Below are 16018 nucleotides of genomic sequence, written 5' to 3' on the forward strand. Positions count from 1 at the left end.
AAATTAGGAAGGTGGACGTGTACCCTGATGAGCTCTCGCAAGCTTTATATAATTTTACGCCGTATTTGGCTCTCTTGGAGGGAATAAATTGGCGGAATGAAAGACGGCCCTTGTAGCTCATCAAGGACTCGTCGACTGCCATATTTTGCTCTGGGGTATAGGAATTTAGAAAGGAAGTTTTTAGGAGGGAAATTATTGGTCTTAATTTATTTAGCCAATCGTAGTTGGGGTCAGTTCTTGGGAGAGCTTGGGAATTGTCACTGAAGTGGAGGAATCTCATCAGGGCTTCGTAACGGGCTCGGGACATGATGGCTGCAAATACAGGGGTGCAGTGGACAGCTTTTGTTGCCCAGTAAGAGCGGAGAGTGTTTTTTTTTTTACTATACCCATATTCAGGGTGAGGCCTAAGAATTTTTTAATTTCGGGGACATTTGTGGGGATCCAGGAACGGGAATGAAAGGCAGTGGGTTTTTGGGAAATATATTGCCGGGCATATAGGTTAGTTTGGTGGACGATTAATTGCAGGACTTCGGGGCTAATGAAAATTTCAAAAAAATCAATGGGGGTAAAATTGGCGACATCTACTTTTATTCCAGGGACTGCAGAAAAAGGGGGAATTTGAGGGGAAAATGAGGTGTCATTATACCACAGCGGTGGGGGGACTGCGGTACTTGGTCCTGCCTCTGAAGCTTCAGCAGTGACGACCGACTCCGCTACCACCAGGCTGGGGGATCCCGTGGAGGAAGAGTCGTCATCACTGTCTGAAAACTGCTCAACTTCAGGGGCAGAATCTGTTTCGCTGCCGGAGCAAAGCAGGCTGTAAGCTTGCTCCGCGCTAAAAGTTCTGCGGGCCATTTTATCTAATTCCTCCCCTAACCCTAAAAAAAAATTTTAAAAAAAATTATAATTTTTTTTTTTTTTTTAATAATCCTCTGCTGGTGATGCAGGGATTACGGAGAACGGGGGTGGGTAAATGGGATGCTGGCGGAGGCAGATATTATGTTTTTTGTCACTGACAGGGCAGCACTTGAACTGTAGTCTCTCTCTCTTCTCTCCTAGAACAACTACAAGGAGAAAAGAGAGAGGTACAGCCCAAGTGCTGCCATATTTATTAAATATTAGGGGTTTTGATCACTGTAATTGGACATGTTACAGTAATCAAAACCCAGCAGCCAATGAGAAAATTCTCATAGGTTGCTGGGTCTCTGCTGGCAGATCATGGCAGGCGCACTGCGCATGCGCCCGCCATTTTCTTCCAGCAGAGAAGAAGAAGGGGGGCCAGGAGCAGTGGGCTGGGGACCGGGGACCACTACTGAGGACCGGGGACCACTACTGAGGACCGGGGACAGGAGCAGGCGGTATGGTGGGGGGCTCGGGGGCTCTATTTCTCTCCCCTCTGATGTGCGATCACATCAGAGGGGAGAGAAATGCAAAGCATTTTTTTTTTTTTTTACAAACTATTTGCAGCGATCGCAATCCCGGGGGTCTGTAAGGACCCCCGGGATTGCGATCGCTCCAGGGGGTCTGCGATCGCTCCAGGGGGGTCTGTAAAAACAGACCCCAATACACCGGGGGAAGCTAGGCTTTGGCGGGCGCATCTGCACATGCGCCCGCCATTTTGGAGCCCGGGCAGGAAGGAGGAGGGTCGGGGACCGGGGGGGCACCTTCTCCGGTACATAAGGTACCGTGGGGGGCTCGGGGGACCCTATTTCTCTCCCCTCTAATGTCCGATCACATTAGAGGGGAGAGAAACACAATACTAATCGCGTTTTTTTTTTTTTTTTTTTTTGCGATCGCCGGTAAACGGTTAATTACCGGCGATCGCAAAAGCGGGGTCGGTGAAAACCGACCCGAATCATGTTCTCTGGGGTCTCGGCTACCCCCGGCAGCCGAGACCCCGGAGAAAATCGGCCTCTGGGGGGCGCTATGTACTTTTTCCACAGCGCCGTTAATTAACGGCGCTGTGGCTTAAGTACCCTTAGCGGCCGCCGTTAAAAGGCGTATCGGCGGTCGCTAAGGGGTTAAACTTCTTGATGACACTGCGCACGGTAGACACAGGAACATTCAGGTCTTTGGAGATGGACCTGTAGCCTTGAGATTGCTCATGCTTCCTCACAATTTGGTTTCTCAAGTCCTCAGACAGTTCTTTGCTCTTCTTTCTTTTCTCCATGCTCAATGTGGTACACACAAGGACATAGGACAGAGGTTGAGTCAACTTTAATCCATGTCAACTGGCTGCAAGTGTGATTTAGTTATTGCCAACACCTGTTAGGTGCCACAGGTAAGTTACAGGTGCTGTTAATTACACTAATTAGAGAAGCATCACATGATTTTTTTGAACAGTGCCAATACTTTTGTCCACTTCCTTTTTTATGTTTGGTGTCTAATTATATTCAATTTCGCTTTAGGACAATTTTTTATGTGTTTTTTCATTTAAGATAAATTAAATGAAGATAATAATAACAAAGAATTTGTGTTTGCAATCATTTTCAGGAAGAAACTGAGTATTATCTGACAGAATTGCAGGGGTGTCAATACTTTTGGCCATGACTGTATATTTTATAATTCTTATTTTTTTTCATACCATTTTTTACTCATGTTTACCTCATTTTTTAGTCCTCCAAGGAGAACTGAACCTATAATCGTTTGGTACCTTCTTGTACAAATGACGATCCCTTATGAAGTCCAGTAACTGGGCTTAATAAGATAACAAAGATGGCGGCGGTGGGGAAATTTAGTAAGTCCCATGACTGCAATGGCAACCCATCATCCCCCCAGCAATTGTGACCCCAGTATGGACACATCATGAGTTCGCACCTCTTAAATGCAGCTGTCAGACCATATATAACACAGCCAGCACCTGCCCAGAGAGGTTCGGGTTAAGTTCCTGAGAATGATCCACACATTCGTGCTTGTTGTGTGACATATATACACATCACGTCGCTAAAGGGTTACAATTATATATGCCACCACTAGAGGGAGCTCACAGCATAGCTTTCAATGTGAGCTACAAAGTTCTGACAGTGAGCTCCCCCTAGTGGTGACGACTGGCAAACAGCATTTTATTACATAAGCTTGACCCCGGCAAAATTACAAAAGCATTAGTCTAAATATTAGATTATAATATTGATTTGCCTATAGCCAAGATGAAAATAAAAATGAAATCTGTCCGGTCACCATTTTTCCAGTTGTGAAGCTTATGATAAGCCAGTTTAAAAAAATGTCCCTCAGCACTTACCATATGGAAATGACCACTGCCACTGAAGTTATGTTCATGCTGCATCATGTCAAAGAAGATGGGGATTGTTGCTTTCCGAAGATCTGGCTCTGGGGTGAGCGTCACCTCCAGGACTGGTCCCACCATGGAAGGAATGAATTTAATCTTGTGAGGTCCTAAATAGGAAATACATGTGAAATATACCAAGTTTACAAACAAGCAAATGTCTGTGCAACGTATCCATAAAATGTGACATATTAACCCTGAGCAACTATCCAAAGCGGTCCTAATATTTCATAGGTGACTTGTCAGGTGAGGGTACATGAAGAATAACACTATTTCTACCCATTCTGACTTGTGTCCTCCATTTTTCTCCAGTTGTCGCTGAGATAGTGGGTGGAGATTAGCTGCTTTAGGCCGGGGGTCACACTTGTGAGTGCAACGCGAGAAACTCGCACGAGTCTCTCACATCAATACCCGGTACTGCCGCCGGCACTCGGGACTGAATCGTTCAGCTGCATGTATTTCTATGCAGCTGAACGCTCCATTCCCGAGAGCCGGCAGCTGTGCCGGGTATTGATGCAAGACTTGTGTGACCCCGGGATTAGGGTCTTTCACACAGTACACAGAGACACAAGGGATTCCTGCTCACCTGTTTCTATTTAGAAATTGTTCAGAAGGAGCAACAACAGTATGGAGGAAGTTATATGGCAGGACTGAGCAGTGTAGATGTGACTACAGCAGTACTCAGCAGTGTAGCGGTGACTACAGCAGTACTCAGCAGTGTAGCTGTGACTACAGCAGTACTCAGCAGTGTAGCTGTGACTACAGCAGTACTCAGCAGTGTAGCTGTGACTACAGCAGTACTCAGCAGTGTAGCTGTGACTACAGCAGTACTCAGCAGTGTAGCTGTGACTACAGCAGTACTCAGCAGTGTAGCTGTGAATACAGCAGTACTCAGCAGTATAGATGTGAATACAGCAGTACTCATCAGTATAGCTGTGAATACAGCAGTACTCAGCAGTATAGCTGTGAATACAGCAGTACTCAGCAGTGTAGCTGTGAATACAGCAGTACTCAGCAGTGTAGCTGTGAATACAGCAGTACTCAGCAGTGTAGCTGTGAATACAGCAGTACTCAGCAGTGTAGTTGTGAATACAGCAGTACTCAACAGGGTAGCTGTAAATACAGCACTAAGCAGCAGCAACATCTATACATATCTGTGCTTCTTTCTCTCACTCTACCACTTCCTCCTCCTGCCTAGACTTAAACAGTTATCTGTAATCTGATCCCTCAGTGATCTGGTGGAGGGTGAGGGTGAAAAGTGGCTCATAAGTGGAGAAGGAACAGATTTTTCTTGTGAAACATATTCCATGGTTTCTTATTTTTGCCTGTTCTGTTTATTTTGCAAAGATTGTTGCTTTAAGTGCGGATTCCATCTATGGTAAAGAAGGTTTTAGTTATCTGTACGACTATCATGAGAAAATCGACGGGATTCACAATGGCTTCCAGGCCACCTGCAATGTTGTGGCCTTGTCGTTACACCGACACATAGGGAGAACCATAGTAATAGGTTTGCCTCTCACCTAAATTATACCACATATCCCGGATCTTCAGACCAATCTCTTTCCTCATGTCCCCGTATCTGCAGGAAACATTACAGAACACCAATTACCTAAGATAAGATTAACGACCACAAATCCTTCTATAAGAAGATAGAAATCCATATAAATATCAAATGTCTAATGTTTATTTCATAGACAAAGTGACAGATTCAGACACCACTAGGGGGAGCTCACTGCATACAGTGTCACCATTAAATGGGGATTTCTCATCTTCAGGAGCACGGTGCTCTCCTACCTCCTGACGGTGCACTCCTAACGATTGCCGGCAGCATGGTCGTGCCCCTAGCCCAGACTGGCCATATATCAAAGAAGAGCCTCGCTCCCCTCTGATGCCAAAGTCAACGGCACCGGATCACTTATTTAATAATCTAAAAAATAAATAAATAAACCAAAGGTCTCGCTGCTCTTACTTGCACAGGATCTTGTGCCGCTTCTCCTGAGAGAACTTGTGCAGCTGCAGAGACTCGTGGGTTAACAGCGACACGGCCAAATGAAAGAAGTTATTCCAGAGCTGAGGAAAAAAAATCCAGAGATCAGAGATGAAGAAAAGTCCACAATCCGCGCAAATGACAGAGAAAGTCTCTCAATGGATCTGTACTAAAACTGGTCTGACATATCATTTACGGGTTTTTTTTATAGTCTCTTTCCTTCTTTTTCTTGTGATACTGTGGGCAATAACAATGATTAATTGGGTGTAATCAGAAAAAGAAAAAAAAAAAGCGAAAAATATTTCATTAGGTGCATGCAAAAAAAAAAAAAGAAAAATGTGCTGTAAAAATATTGAATTGGGTGCAAGGAAAAAAAAACAGAAAAATACTGAATTGGCTGAAAACAACAAAAAAAAGTGCAAAACACTATTTGAATGCAAGGAAAAAAGAACAGAAAAATAATTGGGTGCAGCAGTACTCAGAAGTGTAGCTGTGAATACAGCAGTACTCAGCAGTGTAGCTGTGAATACAGCAGTACTCAGCAGTGTAGCTGTGAATGCAGCAGTACTCAGCAGTGTAGCTGTGAATGCAGCAGTACTCAGCAGTGCAGCTGTGAATACAGCAGTACTCAGCAGTGTAGCTGTGAATACAGCAATACTCAGCAGTGTAGCTGTGAATACAGCAGTACTCAGCAGTGTAGCTGTGAATACAGCAGTACTCAGCAGTGTAGCTGTGAATACAGCAGTACTCAGCAGTGTAGCTGTGAATACAGCAGTACTCAGCAGTGTAGCTGTGAATACAGCAGTACTCAGCAGTGTAGCTGTGAATACAGCAGTACTCAGCAGTGTAGCTGTGAATACAGCAAAACAAAAAATAAATAAATAAGTAAATAAGTAAAAGGTGAAAAACTAAACATCAGGCGACGATAAATCGGGGGCCATCATGGTTTTTGCCACCAAGTAAAAAAATAAATGTAAATACTGAGTGCGATAAGCGGCTGCCGGGCCGATGCCACTTATCTCTGCTAAAGAGAATCGAAGGGCAAATATATGAGATTCTTAATAGAATGGAGGGTGACGATTGTTTTGGGAAGTGTTTTGTATCAGTTGCTGTGACTCGTGTCCGCCGTGTGATGGCCACCCGGGTGCATTGCCCCTATAGGTGCAGGACGGTGCCACGCGGCACTGTTCTTCATGGCGCACAGTGTGTTCGCTCAGCATCACCCTCCGTGGAGCCATTGGGAGAGACAATATTGGATGAAGAGAGGAGCTGCAGCAGCTTTTCCTTTATTGCAGATTTTATGACGCTGGTGCTGAGAAAGCATCGGCATAAAGGCCTCCCCTAATGAAATTCCCAGAAATGGAATCTAATATTTATGGAGATGCCATTTCTGTAACGAAGACATAAAAACGCTTTCAGCTTAATTGAAGAACAGGCCATTAGCATCTCATGGGCAGACGGCTCCGCAGTCTGACGGCCCGTACTCTTAAAGGGGTTGACAACTTCCAGAACACTCACCGAGTGCTCAGATCCCCTACTAGTCTTGGCGCTTCTTCAGTTGGGCGGAAATGGGAATAACCCGGCACTACTGAGGGCAGTGATTGGTAGCAGTGGTCAAGTGTCTTTCTGGATGGAGCAGATCTCTGTATATGCTGTTCTGCCCAAAGAGATGCCTGACCACTGCAGCCAATCAGTGTTTCAGAGAAAGCTCGGCAGGGGACTATGGGTCTTGGATGACTAGTCCATGAGGCCGAGTCCTGTATCCTTACAGGCCTCTCTGTATACACACACATAGACCTGTCAATCTCCGGAGGTGGGGAGAAGGCGCCAGGGGCCAGCCTCTTGGACTAGTCATCCGAGTCCTATAGTCCCCGCCGGCCTTTCATAGTATGTGTCCTCTACAATGCAGCGGCGCGGCTTTAATAACGCGGCCGGACTCCGATCCATGTTGCTGTGATTGGGCCGTGGTTCCGGCAGCAGGACTCAGACGGCCGCTCCCTTTAAGCTCCGCACACGGACAGACGAGGTTCTCACCTGAAGCTCAAAGTTGGTCTGATCCAGGAAGAACTTGTTCAGAACAACTGAAAACCTGTTCATGGCCCGAAGAAACACCCTGCGAGGGAGACACCCAGAAAATAGTCACAGTCAGCACTTCCTTCCTATGAAATTCCCTTAATCTGGCGTCTCCTAATCCGGATCTCGCTACAGCAATGTAATGCGGCCTTTCACCAAATGAAGACCCGGCACAGCGATAGTGTGTTATTGTCAGTAAATATCATATTCACTAATCAGGAATATTCCATAATCCAGAATCTACGTCTCAATAAGGCCAAATAACCGGGACCTCCAGGGAAAATAAAAACTTCACATTGCTCTTAGTTCCTAAGTCCCTTTTATTACATTCACATTATACTTGCTACACTTCTCTTTCCCTCTTAGTATAATAAAGCTCAGAATAAATAATAAGATAATACATTTATAACAATAAATAATAAAACGTGAATCAGTGCAGAGGCTGCTGGAATCACAGGACATTCATAGGAAGCTTTAAAGACAATCAGACAGTATAGCATTGTCTGATTGGCAGGACATACAATTATTATTAATAATAATTTCATCATTTGCATCTTATAGAACTACTTCTGCATCTGAAGTCTGCAGGGAGAAAGTAAAGTGCAGCAGTGATTCAAAGTAAATTATTAATCATTTTCATAGGAAGCTTTAAATACATACAGACAGTACACCATTGCCTGATTGGTAGGATATAAAAATATTATTAATAATAATTTCATCATTTGCATCTTGCATAACTACTTCTGCATCTGATGTGTACAAGGAGAAAGTAAAGTGCAGCAGTGATTGAAATCAACCTATTAATAATTTTTCCTAATTTGCTTCTTATATGACTACTTTTGCATTTGATGTCTGCAGGGAGAAAGTAAAGTGCAGCAGTGACTAAAGTCTACCGCACGTTAAACTTGCTGCACCGCCTTATACTCTTAATGTTAGCATGGTCTAAGTGTACGTTCACATTAGCGTTTTGCGTGTTTGCGCCGGGCGCCGCAGCGGCGACGCATGCGTCATGCGCCCCAATATTTAACATGGGGGCGCATGGACATGCGTTGTGCTGCGTTGTGCGACGCATGCGTTTTTTTTTGCCGCAAGCGTCGGGCAAAGAAAACGCAACAAGTTGCATTTTTTTTGTGTCCAAATTTCGGCAAAAAAGGACGCATGCGTCGCAAAACGCAGCGTTTTAGCGTGCGTTTTGGTGCGTTTTTATTTGCGTTGTGCGTTGTGTCGCCGACGCAGCGGCGCACAACGCAAATGTGAACGTAGCCTAAGCTGGTATATGAGCCAGTGCCAATGCTGCTGTGATCACAGGACATTCATAGTACGCTTGTTCCCTCTAAAGACGAACAATCAGTCCTGTAGGATATAAAATTAAAAATCATAATTTTTCTAAATGGCAGCTTATATGACTATTTTTGTAGTTGACGTCTGCAGGGAGAAAGTAAAGTGCAGCAGTGACTAAAGTCTACTGCACGTTAAACTTCCTGCACCGCCATATACTCTTAATTCCTCTTAATGTTACATTGTCTGACCGGCTAGTTGAGCTAATGCCAAGGCTGCAGTAATCACAGGACGTTCATAGCAAGTGTCACGCCGTTAACGGCGATAAAGGGGCAGGACGGCGTACTGGGACCCGCACCTGTCCCTGCCACTATAATGGGGCCCTAGCTTTCCCTTATCTCAGGGGTACCTATGATGGTTAGGAGGCCTGAGCCGCCAGCGTATCCCTGTCTCCTGTGCAAACCCTATCAGTGGCCACTCTCCCCCCTAAGGAGGTGGACTGCACCAGTGTAACAATACAACAAATAACAAGGTATACAGACAAGGTAACTAAAAATCTCAAACTCACCAAATGCTCACACAACCACAGAGGTAACACAGAGAAGAGAAGAGAAGGAAAAAACTAGGATGGAAAACAGGTTTAACATGCAACCAAAACAGCAGACACCAATCTCTGTAAATAAACCTGCAAACTCCAACACTACGCTCCTTCACACTCCAACCCAGGCAGTATAACTGATCACTGACAATAGCTGTAGTCAAGACTGGATCTATATAGAGGAGGAGATTACAAAATCCACTTCAGCTGAGAGAGACCCAGCTCTCAGTAACAAGGTTAACTTCTGCACTGCTGGCACAAAGCAGCCAGGTCAGAATACAGGAGAAGAGCTTCTGTTCACTGTGTGTGAACGAGGCCCAGAGCGCTGCGGTTCTCTGGAACCTCTCTGTCGCGGTAGCCCTGTGACAGCAAGCTTGCTCCCTCTAAAGATAAGCATACAGTATATCTCTGCCTGATTAGTAGGATGTATAATTAATATGAATAATTTGCATAATTTGCATCTTCTATAACTATGTCTGCAGGGAGAAAGTAAATGACGACAGAAACATAAATCTCCTCCTATTTTCCTCCATAATGAAATGAATTAATTGTGCAGCCTTCAAGTGAGTGAAGGTAATAAACAGAGAGAATGGGTGATCGGGCAGGAAGGACACCTACTTGTTCTGAGTCATGGTCATCAGCATCCAATCCCTCGGGAACACTCGTTTTCCAATTAGGTCCTTAAACAGGATAAATGTTTCCATCAGGAAATCCTACGGCAGATGGGAGGAAAAGGTTGAAAAATTGGACAACTCATGGCGGAAATTCAGAGCAGGCAACGGGGGGGACTTACAATGATGTCTTGACGAGTCTTGAAGGTGCCGATATAGTGATCATAGTGGTAATCTTCCATCTGTCTGAGAATAGCTGTCATACAAGCGACAAAGCGACCCTAAGAAAGAACCAAAAACAAGTTCTCGGGGATGTATCTATGTTACGACACCTACTCCTTAGTGCACCACCATCATAGGTTAATGTGCCCCAGGGCACCATCGCAGACTCACTACATGTGGTGCCTGGCGACTCATCCCTATAACTGTCCGGTTTACTCTTCGTAGAAGACGCTCCATGATGAGCTGGATGTGCTGTGTAGAGTAGCTCTGTACAAACAAAAGATAACAGTAATCATCAAGAAGAAATCACGTGTGGAACTACAACTGGACAAGACTCAGACCTAATCTAAACAGTTAGCTTGTACCACCACCAGAGGGAGCACATGAGCTTATCAATGTAGAAAAAGTATTCACTAAGCTCCTCAGCTCCCTCTAGTGGTGGCCGGATTACATCTGCTTTTATCATGCATGCCTAAGATAATTTTTTTTTTTTTTGCTTTCCTGCCTTAATATAAGCCAAGCAGGTGAGGCCCAAAATGGCAATTTAGGCCACTCATAAGAGTTACACTCAGAAATGTTTAAATGTGCTGTCCAGGACTAGAAGAACAAGTAGCCATAGGTTGTATCGCATCTCATGCCCATTTACATCAATGGTGTTAATACCAGACACGACCCGTAGGCAGGTATTGTGCAGTTTTTGGATGAGTGTAGCCATGTTTTTCGCATTTCCGTCAGTATTGCTTTCTCACTCACCGCTTCTTTGTTCTGTAGCGCCTCCAGAATATTACTGAGGAGCTGTCCGCTGGCGTCATAATCAGGTTTGGTGTAATTGTCATCTAACTGTCCGCTCAGCTGGTCAATAAAAAGGGGTAAAAGGGCATCTCTGCACTCTGCAAAGAAAAAGGGACTAGCATTAAATAACATGTCAGTGTATGAGATGTGTTATGGCTGAGCAGTCATCAGACTGTGCCACCCTACGTAACGGCAGCGTATATGGGGTCAGGTCTGTTCTAATGTTAGCCAAAAGGGTATATAAATATTGTTCAGTCTGGCTAATAGAAGTGATCAGATAATACATAGTTTCTGAGTCCGGTGTAATCGTGAGCATACAGCTCCCACTGCCTCACACTGCCATGAGAGGTGAGCTGAGGCAGGGGGAGCTCTATACTCATGAATATAATGGAGTCAGAAGAATCAAATATATAGTTTTCTGACTTTGGTGTATTCATGAGTCTAGAGCTCCCCTTGCTTCTCCTCAATCCATACAGCAGTCAGAAGGATGAGGGGCTGTATGCTCATGAATACACCAGAGTCACAAAACCAAATATATCGTTTTCTGACTCCATTGTATTCATGAGTATAGAGCTCCTCCACTCCATTTCCCAATGAGCAAAAATGGCGCAAAAAAAATAATTTTGCAGATTGGTTAAGAGTGATCAGCTATTACATAGTTTCTGAGTACAGTGTATTCGTGAGCATACAGCTCCCCATCAATCTCACTGCTCTGAGGGTTGAGGTGAGGCAGGGGGAGCTCTATACTTATGAATATAATGGAGTCAGAAAAGGAAATATATCGTTTTCTTACTCCGGTGTATTCGTGAGCACAGACCTTCCCCTGCCTCTTATCAACCCCATGGGGAGAGGCAGGGGGAGCTGTATGCTCATGAATACACTGGATTTAGAAACTATGCATCAGCTGATCACTCCCAACCAGTCTCCAAATATGTTTTTTTTTGCCATTTTGGCTAATAGGGAAATTAATTAGTTCTATAATATAGTGTGAAGATAGTTTACCTTAAAGGGAGTCTGTCGGCTCCTTTTTGCTATGAAATCTGACAGCAGTATGATGTAGGGACAGAGACCCTTAATCCAGTGATTTGTCACTTACTGTGCTACTTGCTGCTGTTTTGATAATCCCTGTTTTCTCTATTGCAGATCTCGGAATGCTGAGCTATGTATAACCCCGCCCACACCCCTGATTGGCAGCTCCCTGTGTACATTGTCAGCAAGCTACCAATCAGTGGTGGGGGCGGGGTTACAAAGATTAACTGGACTGCCTGGCACTTGAGACCTAGTCCTGTAGTGATAATCTCCATCTGATAAGTGTTTCATCAGGCTTCTCTCAATCAATTTCTATGGAGAGAAGCTGAACTATCTAGTCGGCCCGTGACCACAAGTACGAAAATCAGATACGTGAGTTCACATGACCTCCAGCTTGTCCCGGGAACATTGGACATACACGAAAGCGTGCTCATGGCATGCGGTCACGATTCGGCAGTCTGCAGTCACATGATTGCAGTCTTTTGCTTCAAGCCTGAACAACTCTTTAATTATTATAATACTCATAATGTAGTACTCACCTGGTTGCAGAAAGAGGTCACTCTCCACCACTTTGCACATACAGGTCAGTGTCTGATGGACCAGCTGGTCTGGAGGAACGCTCTGCATGAACTTGGCGAAGAGGTCGCTGTAAAATGATAAGGAGGTCAGAAGGTTGGTTCGCTATTGACCCATGGCACGAATGTATGGCAAAAATCTAAGTGGGTTGCCTCCTCAAAGAATCCCGATACTATGGTGACCGTCTGATCAGGGAGGGTTGTTATATAGACCAACATTTGGTGTAAATAAACTTATGGGTCTGGCAATGCTCCCTGGGGAAGAAGTATGCAAGACGGAACTCCTTCCGAAGAAAGAAAGCCATCTCTAGTCAAGTTATCTCCTGTAATAATGTTTTGACCGGTGGAAGACCGACTGCTGGGAGAACAGTGAACTTTTATTCCCCCCAAGAATGGAGTGGCAGTGCGCTCCATTCATTCCCTATGGCACTGCTAATCGCTGCGTTTGGCTTTTTCCGGAAGACCCATTTCGAAGCGGCAATCAGAAATCTGACCTGTCACACCATCCTGTAAAGGGGATTAAAGCTCCCTGATCGGTGCAGATCCCAGCTACGGGACACCCATCAGTTAGTAAATGAACACCTATCCCATGGATCGGTGATAACTTGCTTCAACCGGACAACCCCTTTAATCTCAAACTAAGGAAACCAGAAGCTTCCCATTACAAATACCCCGGCCAAGCAGTAATCAGTTTTGCACTGACGAGGGGCAAAAACCCCGAAACAGGGGTCTACAGATAGAAGGTTCTGTCTTTTGGAGGACAGTCTGGATTGGCTTATATCGTAAGACATGTCGCAATGTTTGTTAAAGGCTCAAACCTTGACTTTCACAGTGGCTAACGCCAATGGGTAGGATTAGAGGAACAGCCTCTTTCTTCTGGAAGGGGGCTAATTCAATGTAATACATGGATGTTCTGAGTCCACTAGTGGCCTCTATTATGTCCATGTGCTCTACTACAGGCGTATGGAGAGAGGATGACTTAAGCTAAGGACTGTGAGGGAGAAAACACCACCTGGCCACCATGACTCCTCACAGAGGGCAGACTATCGGCTTTTCGTCAGATTTACCTCAGCTCCACCGGATCAAAGACATTTTTCAAGTTATTTATAATTCCCGGAAGATACTTCAATGCGGCCGCCTATAACACAAGACAATGATTAATTGCCATATGGACCATATCCATGATCAGGAATGAAGGACACATGGAGGAGACCCGTGCGGCCGGGTAGGATGTAAATGGCCGATCACGCACCTTAATCTTCACCGCCTCCTGCAATGGTCGGTCCATCAGCTCATTGAAGGCCAGAAATAACTGTCGTATGGAGTCATTGAACTGGTCGTTTCCTTCATCTTGACCGTAAAACCTGGACAAGGGACAGAGTCGTCCTTCAAGTCACATTTCTACTACTGAATTCATATTGTACTAGATGGTGGCCCGATTCTAACGCATCGGGTATTCTAGAATATGTATAGTAGTATATAGCACAGCCCAAGTAGTATATAGCACAGTCCACATAGTATATAGCACAGCCCATGTAGTATATAACACAGCCCACGTAGTATATAACACAGCCCATGTAGTATATAACACAACCCATGTAGTATATAAAATAGCCCATGTAGTATATAACACAGCCCATGTAGTATATTACACAGCCCACGTGGTATATTGCCCAGCCACGCAGTATATAACAGCCACGTAGTATATAACACAGTCCACGTAGTATATAACAGCCACGTAGTATATAGCACAGCCACGTGATATATTGCCCAGCCACGCAGTATATTGCACAGCGACGTAGTATATAACACAGCCCACGCAGTATATAACACAGCCCACGCAGTATATAACACAGGCCACGCAGTATCTAACACAGCCCAAGTAGTATATAGCAATGTGGGCACCATATCCCTGTTAAAAAAAGAATTAAAATAAAAAATAGTTATATACTCACCTTCCGTCGGCCCCCAGATCCAGCCCAGGCGTTTAGCAATGCTCCTCGCGACGCTCCGGTCCCAAGAATGCATTGCGGCAATAACACGTGATAATGTAGCGGTCTCGCGAGACCACTACATCATTATCTTGCGAGATTGCTACGTCATCTCCGGTCATTGCCGAAATGCATTCTTGGGACTGGAGCGTCGAGAGGAGCGGGAAAGGCCCTGGAAGGTGAGAATAGAATGATTTTTTATTATTTTTAACATTAGATCTTTTTACTATTGATGCTGCATAGGCAGCATCAATAGTAAAAAGTTGGTCACACAGGGTTAATGGCAGCGTTAACAGACTGCGTAATACCGTGTTATGCCGCGGTGTAACGCACTCGGTTTAACGGACGGCTAAAACCCTATGTGGCCGCTGACTGGAGGGGAGTATGAACGGGGCACTGACTGGAGGGGAGTAGGGAAGGGCCAATTCGCGGCCGGACTGTGCCTGTCGCTGATTGGTCGCGGCCAGCCGGCCGCGACCAATCAGCAACCCGCGGTTTCCGTGACAGACCGACAGAAGTTAGAAACAGACAGAAGTACCCCTTAGACAATTATATATATATTAAGCCAACGAGCTGCTACTAGAAAAATGGCCAAGGGCAGATCAGTGACCGGAGCCTAACAGTGACCACTTCCCCATCATTAGACATCAATGACAGCCAGAGGGGCATTACAGCCAAGAATGGCGCCTTCTGAGACCCAGGAGGAGCAATGAACAAAATCAATAGCAACAACTTCCTGTAGAGACAGAGACTTACCCCCAATTCCTGCAGAGACAAAAACCCACCTCAACTTCCTGTAGAGAGACAAAGACCTGCCCCCACTACCTGTAAAAACAAAGACCCACTCCCACTTCCAGTAAATACAAAGACCCACTCCCACTTCCAGTAAATACAAAGACCCACCCCATTTCCTGTAAATACAAAGACCCACTCCGACTTCCAGTAAATACAAAGACCCACCCCATTTCCTGCAGAGAGACAAAGATCCACCTCCACTTTCTCTGGAGAGACAAAGACGCACTCCCACTTCCTGTAGAATGACAAAAACCCACCCCCATTTCCTGCACAGTGACAAAGACCCATCCCCACTTCCTGTAGAGGGACAAAGACCCATCCCCACTTCCTTCATAGAAAAAAAAATTCAACCCCACTTCCTGTAAGTACAGAAAAGACAAAGACCACCTTCCTGTACAGAGACAAAAACCAGTCCCCACTGCAGAAACAAAGACCCACCCCAACCTCCTGTAGAAAATACAACCCACCCTGACTTCCTGTAAAGACAAAACCTGCCCCAACATCCTATAGAGATCCACCTCAATTTAATCTGGAGAGAAAAGACCCACCTCCACATTCTGTAAAGACACCGACCTGCCCCAACTTCCTATATGGACCCACCTCTGCTTTCTCTGGAGAGTCAAAGACTCACCCCACCTACTGTAAAGACAAAGACCTACCCCAACTTTCTGTAGAGACCCATTTCCGCTTCCTCTGGAGAGACAAAGACTCACCCCTGCTTCCTGAAAAGACAAAGACTTGCCCCAGCTTCCTGTAGAGACCCACCTCGGCTTCCTCGGGAGAA

General features: G+C 45.2%; 1 protein-coding gene across 2 annotated transcripts in view; it reads right to left on the reverse strand.

Annotated features, from left to right (window-relative positions):
• Positions 1-16018, reverse strand: part of DOCK5 (dedicator of cytokinesis 5) — a 130955-nt gene that overhangs the window by 22091 nt on the left and 92846 nt on the right. For both annotated transcript variants that reach the window (XM_069767028.1, XM_069767030.1), the window contains 11 exons: positions 13701-13812; positions 13516-13586; positions 12413-12519; positions 10806-10942; positions 10224-10319; positions 10013-10111; positions 9838-9932; positions 7305-7383; positions 5253-5353; positions 4804-4862; positions 3239-3393 (listed from right to left, as the gene is read on the reverse strand). In XM_069767028.1, the coding sequence (XP_069623129.1) occupies positions 3239-3393; positions 4804-4862; positions 5253-5353; positions 7305-7383; positions 9838-9932; positions 10013-10111; positions 10224-10319; positions 10806-10942; positions 12413-12519; positions 13516-13586; positions 13701-13812 (1111 nt within the window). The remainder of the gene's footprint in view (positions 1-3238; positions 3394-4803; positions 4863-5252; positions 5354-7304; positions 7384-9837; positions 9933-10012; positions 10112-10223; positions 10320-10805; positions 10943-12412; positions 12520-13515; positions 13587-13700; positions 13813-16018) is intronic.

Source organism: Ranitomeya imitator, chromosome 4 (genome assembly GCF_032444005.1).
Source record: "Ranitomeya imitator isolate aRanImi1 chromosome 4, aRanImi1.pri, whole genome shotgun sequence".
In the NCBI taxonomy this organism is placed as follows: Eukaryota; Metazoa; Chordata; class Amphibia; order Anura; family Dendrobatidae; genus Ranitomeya; species Ranitomeya imitator.